This window comes from Narcine bancroftii, chromosome 5, assembly GCF_036971445.1.
Source record: "Narcine bancroftii isolate sNarBan1 chromosome 5, sNarBan1.hap1, whole genome shotgun sequence".
Lineage (NCBI taxonomy): Eukaryota > Metazoa > Chordata > Chondrichthyes > Torpediniformes > Narcinidae > Narcine > Narcine bancroftii.
In genome coordinates this window covers 67,559,493-67,581,092 of record NC_091473.1, presented here as the reverse complement: position 1 = coordinate 67,581,092, position 21,600 = coordinate 67,559,493, and the positions used below count along the sequence as shown (strand labels likewise).

Sequence of the window (21,600 nt, the reverse complement as noted above, 5' to 3'; positions counted from 1 at the left end):
CTTTCCATTCCATGAAAACGGCACGAGCAAGGGCTACGGTGCTGGCGCACCCAGACTCAATCTCCCGCCTGGCCCTTACAACAGATGTATCAGACAGAGCAGTGGGCACAGTGCTGGAGCACTGGGGCCCCCTTGATTTCTTCAGTAAGCACCTTTGAACGCTAGAGCTAAAATACAGCATGTTCGACCATGAACTGTTGGTCCTGTACCTGGTGATACGGTATTTCTGGTACATGCTGGAGGGAAGGGTCTTCACCACCTACACAGACCACAAACCACTAACCTATGCACTCAGCAAGGTCTCGGATCCATGGTCAGTGAGATAACAGCAGTACCACTCCTATATCTCAAAGTATACCACAGATATATGCCACATCGTGGGCTAGTCCAACACGGTAGCTGACGCACTGTCCAGACCCATGATTGCTGCAACCTCAGGAGGTCTCGATGTTGTCCAGCTTGCCAGGGACCAGACAGAGGACACAGATGTCCAGGCCTAGCAGATGACCATCATCAGCCTGAATGTCAATGACCTCTGCCTTCACCAGGAGGCCCGTTCCTGCTGTGCAACATCTCCACAGGTTTTCCCAGACCTATCCTACCCGCGACCTGGCGACAGCAGGTTTTTGACCAGATCCACGGCCTATCCCACTCCTTCATGAGGTATATGGTCTGCCTGCTGACCAACAAGTTCGTGTGGCATGGCCTCCATCGAGATGTGACACCGTGGACCTGAACCTGTTTACAATGCCAGCACACCGAGGTACATTGGCTTTTAAAGCCCCACTCTATTTTCGAGCCAGTGCAACCCAGGTTTGAGCATGTCCGTTTGGACATCGTCGGCCCACTCCCTGTAAGCCAAGGAATGCAATACTTGTTCACAATGATTTATTGTTTTACCCACTGGCTGGAGGCAATACTTACATCTGCGTGTGCCAGGGCTTTCCTATCCACCTGGGTCATGTGCTTCAGAGTCCCGACCCACATCACTTTGAGCCAAGGGGCACAGTTCACCTCCTTGCTCTGGTCCAACCTGACAAAATTTTGTGGCAGTCAAGTACACCACACCACAGTCTACCATCCCCAAGCAAATGGCCTGGTTGAGCATTTCCACCACCACCTGAAGACCACCTTGCCCCGGCTGCATGGCCTGAAATGGGTGGATGAGCTCCCGTGGGTACTCCTAGGCATTCGCACAGCACTGAAGGAGGATCTGCCAGCCTCATCCGCAGAGATGTGGTACAGTTTCCCACTCACCATTCCAGGGGACATCCATTTCAATTCCCTCGGCCCACAGCCCAGTGCCTCCTCCAGAAGTTGAGGATGCATTCGGGTGAAAGGCCTTCTCCACCATCGTCTCGACATGGCTTGCCATCCAGCCATGTCCCTGCAGACCTACAGTCCACCCACTATGTTTTCATAAGGAGAGGTCAGCATGGAACACCCCTACAGTGCCTGTATGAAGGTCCATTCAAGGTACTACAGAGAGATAGTGTCGTGTTTACACTGGACTGGTGGCCGACTGGACAGATTCACAGTCGACCGCCTCAAAGCCGTGCACTTGCACTCTGATCTGCCGGCCCCGGACCCACAGGTCAGATGCAGAAGCTGACCGCCCAGAGACTGTAAGTTAAACCACTTATGGGGCAGTAACAATTCTGAAGGGGCGTGGTGTAGTGGGCCGAGTGACCATGCGGGTGACAGGCCGAATCGCTGCCACAGTCAGCCATCCCAAGATAGCCCGTGCCCTCCTTCACTACTGAGAAGAAGCCCATGGTTGATGCCACATGCAAGCTAAGGGAACCCCCCGCTTCTATGTGGTGGACTGCCAGCCAAGGAGTGACTCAGCAACGAGCTGACATCACTTCCAGAAGCTGGTGCATACGTCACTGGAAGTGGGCGTTCCCCACGGGGTTACGCAGCGAATTCAAATAATAAAGTCAGTTTTTGGTTCACCCTTGTACTGTGTGGACATTTCTTTATTTCAAAGCTCTGCTGCACAGTCGCTACAATCTTCAAGCAGTTCTGGATGTCTGACTCTGCATGTTTTTCCCAGGAACAGTCTGTTGATCAGAGAGTCCTCTGTGACGCTGCTGCTGCTGGGGATGAACCATAACAAGGATCCTTGCATCCTTCTTCACACACTTTGAGCAAATCTGCTTTCAGCAAAGAGGTAGCTGATTGTTTCCACTGTACTGCAGTTATACTGAGAACAACATACGTGGTGGGTGATGTTCCAGTTGTACATGAAGGATCTGACTGGGAGAGATCCTCTCACCACCAGCCAGGCCAAGTCCTGGAACTTTTTTGTCAGCCTTGGCAATGACCTGAATGGTATGCTCAGGGAACCACCCCACCAGGTCCAAGTCCTTGTCTCTCAGTTTTGGCAAGACATTCCATGCTCTCTCCTGCCTGATGGTCTTGTGATCAAAGGTGTTGGTATGGAAAAACTTTTTCATGAAGGATAGGGGGTGTGGCAAAGTCCAGCTGACTATGACATTGCATGGTAATGGGCCTAGGCCCATCCTTTGCAACACCTGTGACAGATAGAACCTCAGCACATCGCGACATTTGGTGCCCTGGTACTTTAGTTCCACACACAGCATGATGCAGCCACATACGAAGGTGGTGATCAGGATGAGGGCCACGTTAGGTATGCCCTTGTCCTCATTGTCTGGTGACTTGTACAAGGAAATCTTTGGACCCTTTCCATCTTGGATCTCCATATAAACCATGAAAACCAATCTGGTGACCACCAGGGTGGAGGTGTAGGGTATGGGCCACACCTGCGCTATGTACAGCAGCCCAAATGAGAGCACCTTGCACCAGGTTCTTACTTGTTACTGAAAGGGAGTGCCATGCACACAGCCCTAATTTCTGGTGGACCTTTGCAATCTAATTCGACCAATTCTTGTTGCACGCCTTGACCCTTCAAACCAGATCCCCAACACTTTCAGGTCATCAGATCTGACTGTGAAGGGACAAACTCTGAATGTACTGCACTCTGCTCCAAATATCTGCCTTGACAACGAGCTGATAATATCATCCCATTGCACAGTCCACTATTATCTCTTCCAGTTCTAGTCACATTGCCAGATATGGCCAGGACTCCTCTGCAGGAGGTCATTACATAACTTCCCACTCCATGCGCAGCTTCTTGCCATTAGTTGCCAACACATTTGTTCCCAGGACAGGCTGCCTTTTCACACCCAATTGGAATGCAAACTAATTGTTCATAATAAATAGGAGCAGGTGTCGTCCATCTGTCCCATCGAGCCAGCTCTGCCATTCAATATGATCGTGGCTGAACTGGCTGTGGCCTCAGCTCCCCGATTTGCCTTTTCCCCATAATCCTTAATTCCCCTACTGGGCAAAACACTGTCTCACTGCACCACAGATATAGTTAATGAGGCACCCTTTACTGGATCATTGGGCAGAGAATTCCACAGATTCACTACTCTCTGGGAAAAGTATTTCCTCATCTCCGTTTGAAATCTGTTCCCCTGAATCTTGGACACTAGTTTTAGTCAGCCTACCAATAGAAACAACTTTCCTGCCTTTATCTTATCTATCACTTTCGTCATTTTATTTTTCTATAAGATCCTTTTTCATTCTTCTGAATTCCAGCAAGTTCAGTCCCAGGTGACTTAATTTCTCTTCAAAGACTAACATCCTCAACTTTAGAATCAACCAGTCGGTCCTTTTTCAGGTCAGCAAACCAGAACTGCACACAGTTCTGCCTCACCAGTCGCTTGTACAGTTGCAGCAGAACTTCCCTGCTCTTAAATTCAATCCTTCCAGCATTGAAAGCCAACATTCCATTTGCTGATTTGATTACCTGTTATATCTGCAAACCAACCTTTTGCGATTCATGCACAAACTCATTAAAGGTCCTCCCAGCTTGCAACGGCATTCTGTTCCTGAAAATTGTTGGTAAATAGGATTGTTTATTAACCAGAAAGAAAGACGAACAGTGTCTGCAGGATCGGCACCAGAATGTACGTTAGAGGGGGGTATTAGCACTCTTGAGGGGGGCTTGTTCAGCAGGGGTTGCTATCAGGGACCTGTCGACGGGGGCGGAGGGGTGCTGGCAGGAACCTACCTGTCTTTAACACCATCCACTCCTCTGATGTGGGGCACGAGAGCGCTTTTTATTGTGTCAAGTGTCACTAGATGCTACTGATGCTTGATGCACACTAGTGACACGTCTGGGGATGGGTGGAGAGTTGCTAGCATGCGTTAACCTAGACGCTACTGACGTGGGAGGGAGTGGGGTGTGTCTGATGGCCATGGCTGTATGGGGAGGGGTCAACACCTTGTTTGGGGGGGGGGGAAATGCCCACGGATGCTGACCCTGAGTGTGGGGGAGAGGATCACAGAAAAAGCTGTGATGGGAGAATGAACAGGGACAGAAACTGTCGATGGTTTCGCTGACTCAATGATTTTGCGCAGTGCTCCTGGTTCTTTTCAGCTGGTGTGTCCCCAGTTGTTGTGGCCCAGGGTGGTGGGGAGAGAAAAACCTGGCAGAAGATGTCTGCAGCCCCACAGTGTGCAGTAAATCCATTCCCATCCTTCCAAACACAGGGGGCCGAGAGGGAGGACCTGTGTTCCGTTGGAGGAGTCAGCCCTTTATCTTCTTCAGTTATTTTCAGCAGTTTTTCAATTGCTCATTGTGAAGTGATGGAGATGTATCAATAGTTCCTGTAGACTCTGGAAGTGTGTCTATAATCAACTACAGTATTCTCTCATGAAAATGGCCATGTCAGTGTCAAATATGAAAACATGATTTTTTTGGATCCAAATCTATTTGAGTTAGGTTCCTCTTTGCAGCCCTGTTGACTCATTGTAAGAATTGCCTTCCTCCATGGCTAGGAGAGAAAGGAAAATAGAAGCAAAATCTTTCACATATCACTTCATTGCAACATTGAGACCAAGCTGTGAGTTGACATATTCCCTGTGGATCATTAATAGGGGAGTGGTCATTAACAGCATGAAAGAGCATTTAAAAGAGGATGAATTGCTTCAGCTGAAGGAGTACATCTTATGTCAAAGTTCCACTTCCAACATTTTCTTAACATACAAGCTTTTGGATCACAACTGTAGTAGTATTGCATCACCCCAAGGTGCGCAGGTCTCATGTTAGCAGCAACCAACTCAATCAACAGGGCTGGAGACCACATACTGTTAACTCCACCTGGAATTCATTGGCAAGAGGGATCACAGGAGAATTCATTTCTAAACTCACCTTCTCGCTTGTTCTTTGGAGCAAGTGTAGACCTCAACAAGCATCCCAGCATGGCTGGCAAGCAATTGCAATTCTGTAAGCGTGCAAGTCCCTGCAAATATTGGGACCAAATGTTAGCCAAATGATGATGATGTAAAAGAAAAAAAAATTTTAAAAGCAAATGTTGGGGGGACAGGACCAGGAGAAGGAGAATTGTGGATTTTAAGCTGAGAGAAGGAGGTTTCTGCTTCAGATTAAAGATTTCATGTCTCAGCTAAAACAACAAAGGAAATATTTTTAAGGCAAATTCAGAATATGAACAGAAATGAACTTGTGTTTTAAACTATTCCACTTTAATTTTATCCCAGTTATAATTAGGACTTTCTTTTAAACAATTTCAGGAAGTAGTTAGAAAGTGAAAGCTGCATGTCATTCTCATTCCCACAGTCACAATTACCTACATACTTGGTCTTCTTTGCTATAACATATTCTTTAGAATAATTATTAAAAGCAATCAACAACAAAGCAAATACAAAACTTAAATGAATATGCAACAATAAAGCAATTTGGTGTAGAAACTCAGTGGGTCCAGATTCCAGCATCCGCAATCTCATGTATCTCCTGGATTTGTTTCTCAATGGGAATTGCGAGAGCGGGACTTAGAAAGAGAAGACGAGCATTTAAAAAGCAACAAGAAAGGTAGGTGATTGTTTAAATTTCTCCATTGGCTAATTAGATGGAATGGGAGCTTAAGTGAAGTAACTATTGTGGAGTGGCCAGTATGTCAGTGGGCTAGGGTTGAAATGGGGAGTTGAGGCTTTGGTGAGTTAAGGCTGAGACCAAAGAATTAGGTAAGATGGCTAACCTTTCCCTTTTGTTGTGGCTGATTTGGGCTTGCTTGCCGATACTGCAATGCAGGAGTGGTGGCAGATATGGCAGTGGAATGCTCCTCCTGTAGGATGTGGAAATTCATGGAACCTGATGGTTTCCCTGCGGGAAGTACAACCAACATCATCTCCTGAATAACTATATTAAGGAACTGGAATTGTTGGATCAACTGAGGATCATTTGGGAGGTTGAACAAGGCTTTTGAACAGGTGGTTACCCCCAGAGGGCAGGATTCAGATGGGTGGAAACTGAGAGAGATAAGGGGAGAAAAACGTCAGTGTAGGGCCACTTTGTGGCCATTCCCCTCAGCAACAAGTATACCCCTTTGGATACTGCTTGAGGAAAGACCTATCTGGGCAAGATTGCAGCCAAACCAATGGCATCATGGTCAGTTCTGAATCTCAGAAGGAAGGGTGAAAATGGGTAGAACGAGAGTTATAGGAAATTCAGTTGTTGGGGGAACAGTTAGGAGAAACAATTAGGAGATTCTGTGGCCACAAAAGAGACTCCAGGATAGTGTGTTGTATTCTGGGAGCTCAGGTCCAGGATGCCTCTGAGTGGTTGCAGAATATTCTTAAAGGGGAAGGTGAGTAGCCAAAGGTCGTGGTACATCTTGGTACCAATGACAAAGCAGGAGTGGGCTCGAGGTCCTGCAAAGTCAGTTTAGGGAGTTTGGAAAGAAGGTGAAGACCAGGACCTCCAAGGTGTAATGTCTGGATTACTCCCAGTGTTATGAAAGAGAGAAGATCACAACAGGAAGATAGCACAAAGTGGCAGAGAAGATGATGTTGCTGGGGGGCAAGGTTTCACATTCTTGGATCATTGGAACCTTTCCTGGGGAAGGGGTGCCCTAGACAAATGAGATGTGTTGAACCTGAACTCAAGGGGAACTCCTTGCAAGGAGGTTTGCTAATGCTGTTGGTTGGGGGGGTGGGTGGGGGAAGAGGGGGGGAGAACCAAAGTGAAGTGGCAGAAGAAGTGGAGGTTGGCACGCAAGTAAAAACAGCTGGTAGGGAGTTTGTGTGGAAGGACAGGCAGATAGGGCAAAAATGCAGCCATTGGGATGATCTGCAATGCAATCGGGGACACATATTTAAAAAAGTAACAAAAACAGGGCTAAAGGTTTTGATTTAAATCCATACATCTTAAGAAATAAAGTGGATGACCTTGCAGTATAGCAAGATTGGCAGGTATGATGTTGTGGTCATCACGGAGTTATGGCTAAAGGATGGATGTTATTGGCTAAGGATACACAGTGTATCAAAAGGATAGGTAAGCAGAGGGAGTGGCGTGGCTCTGTTGGTAAGAAATAATATTAAATCATTAGAAAGCAATGACATTGGATCATAAGATATATAATTAGTGTGGGTTAAGTTAAGAAATAGCAAAAGTAAAAGGACATAGTTGGCAGTTATACAGGCCTGCAAACAGTAGCTGGCATGTGGACCACAAATTCCAACAGCACAAAGAAAAGGTGTGTCAGAAGGGCAATGCTAAGGTAGTCATGGAGATTTTAACATGTTTGCAGATTGGAAAAACCTGGTTAGGGCTGGATCTCAAGAGATAAAATTTGTAGAAACCCTATGAGATGAGTTTTTAGTGCTGCTTGTTGATGTGCTCACCAGAGGGTTGGCTGCACTGGGTTAGGTGTTGTGTAATGCACCAGAGATTACTTGGAGCTTAAGGTAAAGGAACCATAAGGAGGCAGTGATCACAATATGTTTGAGTTCAATATGAGATTTAACAAGGAGAAACTAAAGTCAGATGTACCAGTATTTCAGTGGAGTAAAGGGAATTAGAATGGCATGAGAGAGGAACTAACCAAAGTAGATTAGAAGGGGGCACTAGTAGGGAGGACGGCAGAACAGCAATTAATAGAGTTCCTGTAGGAAATGAGGAAGGTGCAGGATCGATACCAACAAAAAAAATTGAAATAATCTCATGGAAAAATGTCACAACTTTGGCTGACAAGGGAAGTCAACTCAATGTAAAAGCAAAAGAGAGGGCATACAAGGAAGCAAAAAATAGTGGGAAGATAGAGAATTGGGAAGTTTTTAAAAACTTGCAGAAGGCAACTAAAAACTCATGAGGAAAAATATGAACATAGGGAAGAAAATAATGTCAAAGAATATACAAGAAAGTTTTTAAAGTATATAAAGAGTAAAAGAGAGATGAGAGAAGATATAGGTCCATGAGACGATGATGCTGGAGAAATAATAATGGGAGATAAGGAGATGGAAGAGGAACTAAATGAGTATTTTGCACCAGTCTTCATTGTGGAAGACATGAGCAGTATGTTGGAATTCCAAAGGTATAAGGGAAGGGAGAAGGTGCTTAGAAGATAAGGTCTCCTGGACCAGATAGATTTCACCCTCAGATATTGAAAGTGGTAGAGATTGTGGAGGGATTGGAAATGACAATTTCAGGAATCATCAGATTCTGGCATGATCCTGTTGGACTGGAAAATCACAAATGTCATTATGAAGTGAGAGAGGCAGCAGAAAGGAAATTGAAGACCTGTTAGCCAGACATTAGTGGTGGGAAAGATGTTGAAGTCGATCATCAAGGATGAGGCTACAGAGTACTTATCGGCCCATGAGAAAATAGGCAAAAGCCAGCATGATTTCCTAGTGGAATTCTTTGAAGAAGTGACAAGCAGGTTAGATAAAGGAGATGCAGTGGATGTGTGCATTTGGATTTTCAGAAGGCCTTTGACAAGGTGGTGCACATGAGACTACTTAAGATAAGAGTCCATGGTATAGCAGGAAATATACTAGTGTGGGTAGAGCATTAGCTGATTGGTCGGAAGCAGAGAATCGCAATACAAGGATCCTAATCTGGTTGGATGCCAGTTGCTAGTGGTGTTCCACAGGGGTTGGTTTTGGGGGGGGGGGGGGGCATTAATTTTTATGTTCTACATCAGTGATTTAGATGATGGAATAAATAGCTTTGTGGCCAAGTTTGCAGATGATACAAAGGTAGGTGGAGGTAGCGTTGATGAAACAAAGGCTGCAGAAGAGCAGACAGATTAGGAAATTGGGCAGAGAAGTGGCAAATGAAATACAATGTCAGAATTGTACATTCATCCACTTTCGCAGAAGAAATAAGTGGGCAGACTATTTTTGAAATGAAGAGAAAATTAAAAATAACCAGATGCAAAGGGACCTGGGAATCCTTGCGCAGAATACCCTGAAGGTAAACTTGCAGGTTGAATTGATGGTGAAAAAGGAAAATGCAATTCTGGCTTTTAATTCAATAGGAATAGAATAAAAGAGCAGGGATGTGATTATAAGGATTTATAAGGCACTGGTGAGACTTCACTTCGAGTGTAATGAGCAGTTATGGGCTCATTTAAGAAAGGATTATCATATGAGGATAGCTCTTGGCCTTTACTCACTGGAATTTAGGGGTATAAGGGAGGATCTCATTGAAACAGTTTGAATGTTGAAAAGAATGGACAGAGTAGATGTAGAAAGGTTATTTCCCATGGTGGAAGAATCTTGGACAAAAGGGCACAATTTCAGCATGGAAGTGCATCTGAATAGAACAGAGATGTAGAGGAATTTCTTTAGCCAGAGGGTGGTAAATCTGTTGCCTCAGACAGTTGTGGTGGCCAAGTTATTGGGTGTATTTAAAGGAGAGATTGGTAGGTTCCCTTGATAAGCCCAGGCATCAAAGGTTATGGGGAGAAGACTATGTAGTGGGGCTGAGTGGGAAAATGAATCAGCTCATGATTAAATGCTGAGGCATACTTGATGGGCTGAATAGCCTATTTCTGCTCCAATGTCTTATGATCTTAAATTACCATGTTGATCTCAATAATTAAGATACACCCATCCCTACAAATCCCACTGCCCAATGGAAGCTGAAAATTCCCTCTCCAGACGGTGCACAGCCTGACTTGGGAAGAGGGCCAGGGTTTCCAGAAGATGGATTACAGCCCTGCTTGCTGCATGGACCTGTGAATGGACATTGTAGAGAAGCCCAGGAACAATCTGATTGTAGTCTTCCACTTGTGCCGCAGCCCTCTGCCCAGTGAATTCTGAGCCCACTGGAGAATGGTGCTGCTGGAGATGAAACGTGAATGTCCAGCTGGGTGGAGAATGATAATGAATTCATTGTTATATACATGGAACAGTGCAGATGCACACCAAAATTCTTACTTCCTGCAGCTGAACAGGTACTTCAGCAAAAATACAACTGTAATAGTAAACATTAATGCAGCATGTTACAGCGCCGGGGACCGGGGTTTGAATCCCACACTGTCTGTTAGGAGTTTGTACATTCCCCGTGTCTACATGGGTTTTCCCTGGGGGCTCCAGGGGTGGTTGTAGATCAATTTCATTGGCTGAAATGGCCTGTTACCATGCTGTTTGTCTAAATTTAAAAAAAAGTTAAAAGATAGCATAAATACAAAAGGTTGATAACAGATACCTCAATCAGCTTTGAATCATTCCAACATGTGTATGGCTCAAATATTGACCTCCAACTCAAACCTGGTTTTCATCACTACCATAAGTGATGAAGCCCTGGAGTTAACTCTATCTGGACACGTCTCTTTATCCAGGCGTCAGAGATCACCAATCCCAATATCTGCCTGTGTGCTTCAATACAAAATTATTTTGATGACACCATTATAAAATGTCTTGGGATGACTTATTGCAGGACGAGTTATTGTTTGATAACCTTTCAAAGATGTTAGAAAGCATATCATGTGGTTTATCATAATTGCATTTGTTAAAATCCTAATAAAGACCAAATCTTTTCATTGCAAGTTTCACAGAGCAGCATCATCAGCTTTCCCTCTCGAGCACCATTCTAAAACTGATCCTCACAATGTGGCCGTGTCTCTCGTCCGTTTCGAGTTCTTGCAGCTGCAATCTCCCAGCCAGCTCTTCAAGTGACATGCCACAATAAAAATCTGAATTCTTCCAGCAGCGGGAGAGCATTGCTACTGAAGGAATAGGTGCCATAATGAAGGAGGACGTGTTTATAGTCAGAAGGATCAGGGCAGGCTGATAGAGAGTGTCCACAGAAGACCTATTCCTTGTGCAAAGAGGCCATTAACTTTGACCTCTATAGCAAAACAGTCCAGGGAATTTCTGACACTGAATTTGAGATAAAAAGATCTTGAGGGAAAAATGCACTTTTCGACTTGACCTTTCAGATAAAGTGGTTTTGGGGAAATGGGATAAATAAGAATCATTGTTTTTCAGACCTGTAATGTCTCGCACTGTTTTCTGACATTTGTTGTGAATTTAATGCTGGGGAAACAAAAACAGTGCCAGAATAAATCACAGTCTGCTGAAAGTAAAGCAATTAAATCATCTGCCAGATGAAATGCATCCAGAAATATGTGTAAAATTGGCCTCGTCCATTCTTCCTCTGCACAATGTTGTTTTTGGAGATCTGGGAAAGAATTCTTAGATTGATGCATAAACTCAAATTGAGAAACACAAAAGCTGAAGATGCTGGAATATTCAATGAACAAAGAGGCTCATTGGGTCAGGCAGCATTCATCAAAGCAAGCAAGAAAGAGTCAGGGGAAAGAATCCCAACGACGACTTACCATTTCATTCTATGGATGTTACCTGAATCCTATAAATTTGAATTGTTGCTTATCTTGTATTCATATTGCTCAACTTTACAAGATCATTTAGTCAATAAGAAGGGAGATTTTCTCCTTACAAGATAATGAAATAGGCTTTTTGGCTCAAGAAGTAATTTTGGGGCAGGACTTGACAGCTGACATGAAAACAACACATTGTGGTTTACTTATTATGAAGAGCATTGCAAACTTTTAGATGGAGACCCTGCATCAGGGTTTGCTTTGTGCTGATTCTTGCACCCATCTCTTGTTTCCAAAAAAAAGCACTGAAGAATCTTAAAAGGCTTGAGGCTCTTGAAAATCTTCACTCAAGCTGTTGTTTTCCCCCTTACTGAGTTCAAAGTGAAGACCAACTTGGTGGGAAATGTCAATCATTGAAGCAAGTCTCATTTCCAACAGTGATGTGACCATTTAAACAGCTCTGAATATGAGCCACCAAAACCAATAAAATAGTCACTGCTACAATCATCTTTGAAAATAAGCTTTTATTGGGTGCTGAGTTTTATTTAAAAACAGGTAGCTCACAGCAATGGGTTAATAGGGATAAATGACTAAGGTTACAGATGGGGCCTTTCAGTTGAACTTAACTCGCTATTTATTACTCTTTACACAGAAGCCAGCTCTGCGAGTGGTGAGGATGGGACTATCCTTTTTTTGGAGGATCAACTCATCAAACAGTTTGATCCTGTGGTTAATGCTTCTCAGACACCAAATCCCACATTGACCACTGCCATCTCAGAGAAAGCTACAAAATCCCGAGGTCAGATGAATCCCACTGATGGGATGGAGTCTTTGACTGATGCTCGACCAATTCTTGTCGCAGGTTCAACAATTCCCAGTCCGACCCTCACATCTAGCAATACCAGTTTAATGAACCTTTCTGGGACTGCACCAGATCCAGAGTTTGCTCAGCCCATCCAAGCCAATGCCTCAGGACCTGCCACTGTGATCAACACCATTACTTCCACCCCACTTCCTCTACATATTATCTCAGCTCCTTCCATGAACTCCACAGCCAACACGAACGTTACCACCAGCCTCATCCCCACACCCCCTATGACCCCTGCAGCTCATGCCACAACCTCAGCAGCTTCTGCTGCCAGTGCACCTCTCCTTCCACCATCCAACACTACTGAAACATCCCCTGCAGTTACTGCAGTAACAGCTCTGATTGGTAAGATTTCTATCACCAACCCCACTACTTCAAAAGTCACACCCCACTCGAACGCCACTGCTGCCTCTCCCACCACAACAGCTGCTACTGGCACCACAGACCTGACAACAACCACAGCCCCCATGACCAACAGTACAATAACAACCACCAAGGAGGTTCCCACCAATGTCCCTGTGGCCACTGCAGCCATCATTACAGACAATGGAGTCACCAAGAGTACTGCACCTACCACCATCTCCATGACTGCTGCACCTACCACCATCTCCATGACTGCTGCACCCACCACCATCTCCATGACTGCTGCACCCACCACCATCTCGATGACTACTGTACCCATCACCACCTCTTTGACTACTGCAACCACCACCACCTCCACGACCATGATACCGACAACACCCACTACAACTACAATACCAACCACATTGCTCAGCACAACACCCAGCACTTCAACAACCACTGTACCCAGCACAACACCCATCCCTACCACTGTGCCTACTACCACACTTAAAATTACCACAGGCATTACAACTGCTACAACCACCATACCCACCACCACCACAACTTTAACCATGGCAGACCCTGTCACCACCACAAAGCAAAGAACTACAACCCGTTCTCCAAATTCCAGGACAACTTTAATTGCTCCCCTTGCCAGAAGAAGACCACATGTGGAGGGTGCACGAAGACAACGTGTAAACTACAATTCCAAAGAAGGTTATAGAAGATTTGGTAAGTCCGTCGCAATAGAGTTTGCAGTTTTTTAAATGGTAAGATATGTTGATCATTTGTACTGCGTTCATTCCATTGGTTGGGAAACAGGCTCCAATTTGACAACTGGATTCTTTGAATTCTCAATTGGTTTTTAATTCTTTGATAAGCTCTTAGGCAACTAAATGGCCAACAGCAACAATGGATTAAACAGAAAATGCTGGAAGCACTCAGCAGATAAGGCAGTACCTGTGGAAATAGAAACATTTGAGGTCAAAGAGCTCTGCTTAGAAATGAAAAAGAACATGAACAAGGTTATTTTCTCATTATTTTCTCACTTTTTCAGTTTTGAATGGGGTTCTTCAACCTGAAATGTGAACTCTGTTTCAAATTCCATTGATGTTGCCTGACCTGACATGGTCAGTTTTTATTTCCAATTTCCATTTTAGTTTTTTAAATTTTTCATTTGTCAGAAGATTGGATGCAGAAGAAAACCCTGGGAAATACAAACGGACTTGGGGTGGGGTGTCCATTTTGGACAGATAGTCATGGATCTAGTACTAGGTAATGAACTTCATCAGGTGACAGGGCACTTGGTGGGGGAGCATTTTGGTGATATTAACCATCATTCCCTCAGCTTTAGCATAGCTATAGACAAGAATAAAAGCAGACAAAATGATAAGGTGTTCAATTGGGGAAGGGCCCTAATAACAAATGATGAGGCAAGAATTAAGGAGAGTAAATTGGGAACAGATGTTCTCGGGAGAAACCACATAAGTAGAGGATGTTTAGAGATTGCTTGCGTGGGGTTCTGGATAGGTTTGTCCCATATGGTAGCCAGGAAAGAACTTAAGAAAGGATTTAAGAGAGCTCGAAAGGAGCATGAGAAGGCCTTGGAAAGTAGAACCTAAGAACCCTAAGGCGTTCTAGGCATACGTAAAAAACAGATGGATGACGAGAGACAAGGTGGGGGCCACTTAAGTATAAAGGAAGCTGCAGGACAGGATGAAAAATATGCCAGGTTGCTGTGGGAATGGAGGAAAGAGATTGCTGGGGGATTGACAATGATCTTTGCATCTTCCTTGGCCACTGGGCAGATGCTGGAGGATTGGAGAATGGTAACTGTGGTCCCCTTGTTTAAAAAAAGGTAATAGGAAGAATCCTGGGAATTGTAAACCAGTGAGTGTGCAAACTATTGGAGAGAATAATAAAGGACAAGATTTATGAGGATTTCGAGAATGGATAGTCAGCATAGCTTTGTGAGGGGAAGGTCATGTCTCATGAGCCAAATTGAGTTTTTTGAGGAGGTAACAAAAGAAATTGATAAAGGTTGGGAGGCATATGGATTTTAATAAGGCATTTGACTAGGTCCCCCATGAGAGACCCACTCAGAAAGTCATGAGGCATGGGATCCATGGAACCTTGGCTGTGTGGATTCAGAATTGGCATTCCTATAGAAAGCAAAGTAGCAATAGATAGGAAGTATTCTTCCTGGTAGTCAATCACTAGTGGCATTTCACAGGGATCTGTTCTGCAACCCCTGCTCTTTGTGATTTTTATAAATGACCTGAACAAAGACGTAGGGGGACGAGTCAGTAAGTTTGAGGATGATACGAAGGTTTGAGGGGTTGTGAATAGCGCTGAAGCTTTTGTCGTAGGTTAAAACAGGATGCAGAGTTGGTTGGTAGATAGAGTTCAATCCCAATAAGTGTGAGATGATGCATTTTTGAAGGTCAAACCTGAAGGCAGTATACATGGTGTATGGTAAAGTACTTAATAATGTGGAAGAACAAGCCATAGATCTCTCAAGGATGCCGCACAGGTTGATAGGATAGTTAGAAGGCTTATGTTTTGCTGGGCTTCATTCATCAGGGGATTGAGTTCAGGAGTCATGAGGTAATGTTGCAGCTCTATAAATCTCTGTTGAGACCACACTTAGAATATTGTGTTCCGTTCTGGTCACCTCATTACAGGAACGATGTGGAAGCTATGGAGAGAATGCAGAGGAGATTTATCATGATGTTCCCTGGATTGGAAAATAAGTCTTATGAAGCAAGGTTAGCAGAGCTAGGGCTTTTCTCCTTGGAGGTAAGAAGGATGAGAGATGACAATGGAGGCTACTAGATTTTGAGAGGGATAGATAAGGTATGCAGCCAGCACCTTTTTCCCAGGGCAGGAGTAGTAAACATCAGAGTTTACAAAGTGAAGGGTGGAAGGCTTATAGGAGACAGCAAGGATATGTTTTTTTTTTACACAGAGAGTTGTGGGAACTTGGAATGCATTACTGGGCTGGTGGTGAAGGTGAGTACAATTGGGACATTTGTAACTCCCTTTGATTGGCACAAAGATGTAAGAAAAATAGAAGGTTATGGGTGTGAGGTAGGGAGAAATTAAATAGTGGCGGAGTGGGTTTACAGAGGTTGGCAAAACATTGTGGGGTAAATGGACTGTACTGTGGTGTGATGTTCTATGTAACACCTTTTGTGTTGAAAAACCTCTCAAAGAACTCCAGCAAATGAAAAAAAAATGGATGCCTGAGCCAAAGAAGTAAATTGCAGGGATGATCATAAAGCAAGACTTAAAGATGAAGGATTTGGTAAACCTTAGGTGAAATTGCATTGAGGTTCACAGTAGGATCTTTGGAAGAAGGTTTGAACAGAATTGGGATGTACCAGCGACTAAAAGTCAGTGGCTTGTGTCAAAGTGAAAAAGGTGGAGTCAGTTACAAATATCAGGCTGAGAAATATTAGTATTAGTTCTTAAAATATGTGCTATTAGGGTACAGGGAATTGGTGTAGAGCAGTGAATGATGTGAAAAAATGGATATGGGACCAACAGAGGCCAGGGGGAGATTGGGAGGATATTAGAATAATACAATTTGGAGGTAAGGTTGCAGATAGGTGGAGATCTATATTTACTGTCACTTGGAATGTCACTTTCATAACTTTAAATGGAAGTGGCAAGGTGAGTGGGAAATGGTTATCTTGAGCTTCATGCATGTTGACTAAGAGGAAGTCATGATGAACATTAATAAAATACAAGTTCAGCCATATTTGGATCATTGGGCACTCTTCCCGGTGCCACACTTTAGGTACGATACAAATTTTTGGAGAAGTTTCCAAACAGATGTAATGTGAATAGATTGGAGAATTAAGATTTTTAATAAAAGCTATAGTGCCGACAAAATGGAGCGAAACTGTTCCCTTTGATAGAATGGTGAAGATAAAGGGATATAGAATGAAGTGAATGGTTATTCAGCAAATGATTAGGGACAATGGTGAAGATTCAACTGTTACTGTTAAATAGGAGCTCCACCATTATCTGAAAGGAAAGTATGTCCAGAGATATGGTTGAGGATGGGAGAGTCGTTAGTGTGTGTGAGGGCATTGAAGTGGGACCAGCTGGAATGTTGGAAGAGCTTGTTCAGAGATGATGGACCAAATGGTATTCCCATACTATATATTTTGTTTGATTATATAACTCTGAAATAGAGGGAGAGAGGGGTGGGGTGGGGGAAGGAAGGGGGAGAGGAGAGAGAGAGGGAGAGAGTTTCACTGAGGATATCTTCCATCTTGCTGTGTAACCCTATTGTTCAGATCAAATATTTCAAATCTTGGCTTCAATGATGGAATAAAATAATGTGAAACAAAGGGTGGTGAATGCATGCCTTTCAGGGAAATAGAGAAAGAGTGGAGAGGGACTGATGACATTGCTGGACCAGGTTCTGGTGCAACCTCAAAGGTCAAATGGCCTTCTTCTGTCCAAAAAGAAATGTGATTTGGACCATTAGGAACAGAACTGTATTCCCCCAAATCTGTAATTTTACAGCCAGGTGTATCCTTTGTGATGTATTGTTTGTGAGAGGAATGTGGAAGCACCAGGTACACTTATTTATGAAGTACCCATCTCTTGAAGCAGCAACACAGAATTACATGCAGGTTAAACAATAGGAACAGCATATTGGATGCAACTAAGCCAGTGCAATAATATCAAAATTCTTTATATATACAGTTATGAATGGTGCTGGGTAGTTGAATATTTTTTGAGGAAAAAAATCCATGCATTTCCAAAACTCAATGATGGAAGAATCCAGCTGGTTACTATGAAGGATAAGGAAAAAAAGACAAACCAGAAGTAAATGAACTGTTTCCTCTTCCTCCTGAGGTACTGACTATCAATGAAACCAGTCGTCAGTCATAGCAAGTGACTGAATATAGCAAGAAAGTCCTGATCAGCATGAAAGCTGGTATTGAGGAATTGTTCTAATATATCATCGAAACTAATAATGGCTCAACAATGAGGAAAATTGTCCAGAAAATCAGGACAATCCAACCTGGTGGATTCTTGCCCCATCAATGTACTTTTTGGGACCATCAGCCAATAGATGAAAGGTTTACAAATAGAGCTGCTAATTCCTCACTGAACTCCAAGCTATTATTGACTCATTCATTGAAGTATACCATCCAACATATGCCAACGTGTTCATACTATTCTCCAACAATAAAGCATCAAGGTGAGAATATGGAGAGTGTTGACCACTTCTCAGATTTCAGAAGCCTCCTCCAATCAGAGGCAGGCATCAGTCATTAAACAAGAAAGTCTGTGGATGCTGGGGTCAAGTGCAATACACATATGTGCTGCAGAAACTCAGCAGGTCACAGATAGGAGACCTGAGTTAGTTATAAACTATGTATTAGACCTGAAACAATACATAGTCCGCCTTGACAGTTTCAATCAGACAGCATCAACATTGACTCTTCAATTTCTGCAAACACCCTCCCGTGTCTCTCTTTCCCTATTCCCCTCTTGTCTCCTTTTCTACAGCTCATTTTTCTACATTTTGCTCATCTACCCTTTCACCTGCATTGACCTATGACCTCTTACCAGTTAGCCTGTGTTCCTCCCCTGCCTCTTCCTCCCCCTCATCTCCTGCCCCATCCCCATCTTTTGATACCGACACCTGCCTGTTTTTGCTTGCCCAGGCCCAAGATGTTGGTTACCCATTACTTCCCATGGATGCAGCATGGCCTGCTGAGTTCCTCCAGCACTTTTGCTTGTTGCACTAGTGATAAGATGTACCTTTATGTTTCCTGTACCAGCACTTAATCAATTAAGAAAAATAATAAAACAACATTGATAGACAATTACATGGTGGGATTGTGAAGCAAAAGTGAAGGTTCTCCTCAACTGACATATAAATGTACTTTTGGACATACCTTCCAACAAAGAGTAACAATTAAGCATGAAGACTGACCTGATAGTGAATGACCCATGCCACAAACCAAAGCTGGATTTGAAAAAGTGAGCCACACTGGCTGGATCAATTCTGGGCTCCTCTTGGTTTACCTGTCCCAGGAACATACAGACACCCTGTAAAGTTGTTACCCTTAGTGAGCTTTGTTATTCCATATTCAGCATTGAAGCACACTAATTACAGTCACTCAATGCTTTCTATATTCCGCCAGTTTCCTTGGGTCCAATTGCTTCAGCATCACATGACATTCTAAAGTAAATCTCAGCAGGAGAGTCACTGGCTGAGAGGTTCAAGTTTCCTCCACAGACAAGACCAGAAGGAAAAATGTTTTAAATTCTTGCCACGAGTGAAAATGCGTGTCAACACATCATCATGGTCAAAGCCCAATCAAAACTCCAACAGACCTGCTATTTATCCAATTTAGTCATGTACAAGCCCATTAATGTTGGAAATCATTTATCTTCTGCACTGAACTCTTTCCTTCACAGACAATTTCCAAAACAATCCTCAATAGCATAATGTGTCTGGCCAGGTGGGAATGATAGCCAAAAAAATTACTGACTTAAATTTCTGCAATTGGAATGGATTAAATTATGAGCTATGTTTTAATAACTCCATCCCAGCCACTGAGAAACCAATCTTGATGAAGCATTAAAATTGAGACGCCTCCACCCCCACACTTTTCTCTCATAGGCTGATTTAAAAACATGGCACTACTTTGAAGTATGGACAATTTCCCAGATGCACTAGCCAAATTTATTTCAGAAAAAAACAGCTTTGTAACATCAAGCCAGCTGTGTGGAAGTGGTCTGGACTGTCACGTTTACATAAATGAATAAACTGTTCACGGCAGTAAAGTACTTGAGGATGTCCTGCAGATACAAAATTTCCATTAAATATGTACAATTGTTTCATAGCCAGAAAGATTAATTTGAACTATTGCTTTCAGAGGTGAGCATCTCAGTGAGGATAGTCAACAGTTATAGTCATATGGGCCCTTCATCCCACACCACCTTTTGCCTATCTACACTGATCCATTTTGTCTGCATTAGATTTGTATTCTTCTCTGCCTCGTCCATGTCCTCATGCACTGCCAAAATGAGGCTACCGCAAATTGGAGGAACAACATCTTATATTCTGTCTGGGCATTCTCCAATCAGATGGCATTAACATCGATTTCTCCAGTTTCCATTGGGCCCCTACCTCATCTCTCTCTCTCTCTCTGTTTCCCTATACCTCTGTTTCCTTTCCTTCAGTTCTCCACACCCTTCTCCATTTAAAGAGCTACCTCCTCCTTCATCACCTCAGCTTTTTTCTCTTCTGGCCTCTCACCCATATCCAGATGAATTCTTGCCTTTTAGCCTGTGCTCCTCCCCTGCCCCTACTTCCTTCCTCCCCCAACCTTTTTATTCAGGTGCCTGGTTCATTTTTTCTCATACCTTGATAAAGGGTTCAGACCTGAATGTTGTCATATCCCTTATTTCCATAGATGCTGTGAGACCCAATGAGTTTCTGTATTGCACCGCAATCACAGCATCTGCAGACTTTCCTGTCTAACTATCATTCCCATATATTCCTCATAATTTTACATATCCCTATCAGACCATCCCTCAGCATCCTTTGCTCAAGGGAACCAAACCATCAGCCAATCCAATCCTCACAACATCCTGGCGAATCTCCTCAGCACTCTCTCCAGCACAATCACAGCCTTTTTGTAGTGTGGGGGACTAGAATTGCACACAATACCCCAAGACTGATCCAATCAATGTTTTATAAAGTTGCAACAAAGCCTCCCAATTTTTAGATTCTATGCCCAACCTATGAAAGCATGCATACAGCGTGCCTTCTTCACCATCCAATCTACTCATGTTGTCAATTTTAGGGAACCTCAAGTTCCATCAGTTCATCATTTCTTTGTGCCATATCATTATCTGCATATGTTCCATCCCTTTTTGATTGAGTTCCACCTGCCACTTTTGAGCTGATTGTATCCTGCAATAGCCTCAGGCAACCTTTTTCACTGTCCATAACAGCACCAATTTTTCTGTTGTCCACAAACACATTACTGAATTCAATTCTCTTACATTCACAACCAAGACATTAGTACATATCACAATGACCTTACTGGAAGCAATCCTTGCAGTCAAAAACTTTCAGCCAGAAAAGTTTTCCTTGTACCATCATCTTCTGACACCTCTCACCAAAATAAATTTGGGTCAAATTAACAAGATCCCAGATGCCTTAACCTTCTGAACCATCTACTAAGCAGGACTTTGTCAAATGCCTTATTAAAATCTATATAGACACCATTTACTGTCCTGTTTTATTTCAGAAAAAAAAACATTATTAAAACAACAAATATTTGGTCATTATAACATCGAGCCTACTGTGTGGAAATGGGGTCTCACATTGACCAAAATGAGTAAAACAGTTCACAGGAAGTAAAGTACTTGAGGGTGCTCTGTAGATGTGAGAGATACCACATAAATTCAAAAATTTCCATTAAATATGTAGAATTGTTTCTAAGCCAGAATGATTGCATTGTCGTATTGGTTTCAGAGGTTAATTTAAGCTTTGTTCTCAGTTATCCCCTCAAAAACTCAATAAATAGAGTGAGACAGGATTTCCCCTATTCTTAGCTTTGCTGACGAACTTTGATAGTCCCTGCCTTTCCATTAGCACATCAATCCTATTCTTGCGAATTTGCTCCAATAATCCACTGATGTCAGGCTTATCATTTCATT

General features: G+C 43.3%; 2 protein-coding genes across 2 annotated transcripts in view; one reads left to right on the top strand and one right to left on the bottom strand.

Annotated features, from left to right (window-relative positions):
• The window catches only part of atf6 (activating transcription factor 6), a 462,472-nt gene that overhangs the window by 33,308 nt on the left and 407,564 nt on the right, over positions 1 to 21,600 (bottom strand). The window contains exon 17 of the transcript XR_011357594.1: positions 5,246 to 5,336. The gene's annotated coding sequence lies outside the window, so the exon portion shown is untranslated. The remainder of the gene's footprint in view (positions 1 to 5,245; positions 5,337 to 21,600) is intronic.
• LOC138763475 (olfactomedin-like protein 2B) overlaps positions 1 to 21,600 on the top strand; it is an 88,261-nt gene that overhangs the window by 45,593 nt on the left and 21,068 nt on the right. Inside the window, exon 6 of the mRNA XM_069937691.1 lies at positions 12,334 to 13,623. Within this exon, the coding sequence (XP_069793792.1) occupies positions 12,334 to 13,623 (1,290 nt within the window). The remainder of the gene's footprint in view (positions 1 to 12,333; positions 13,624 to 21,600) is intronic.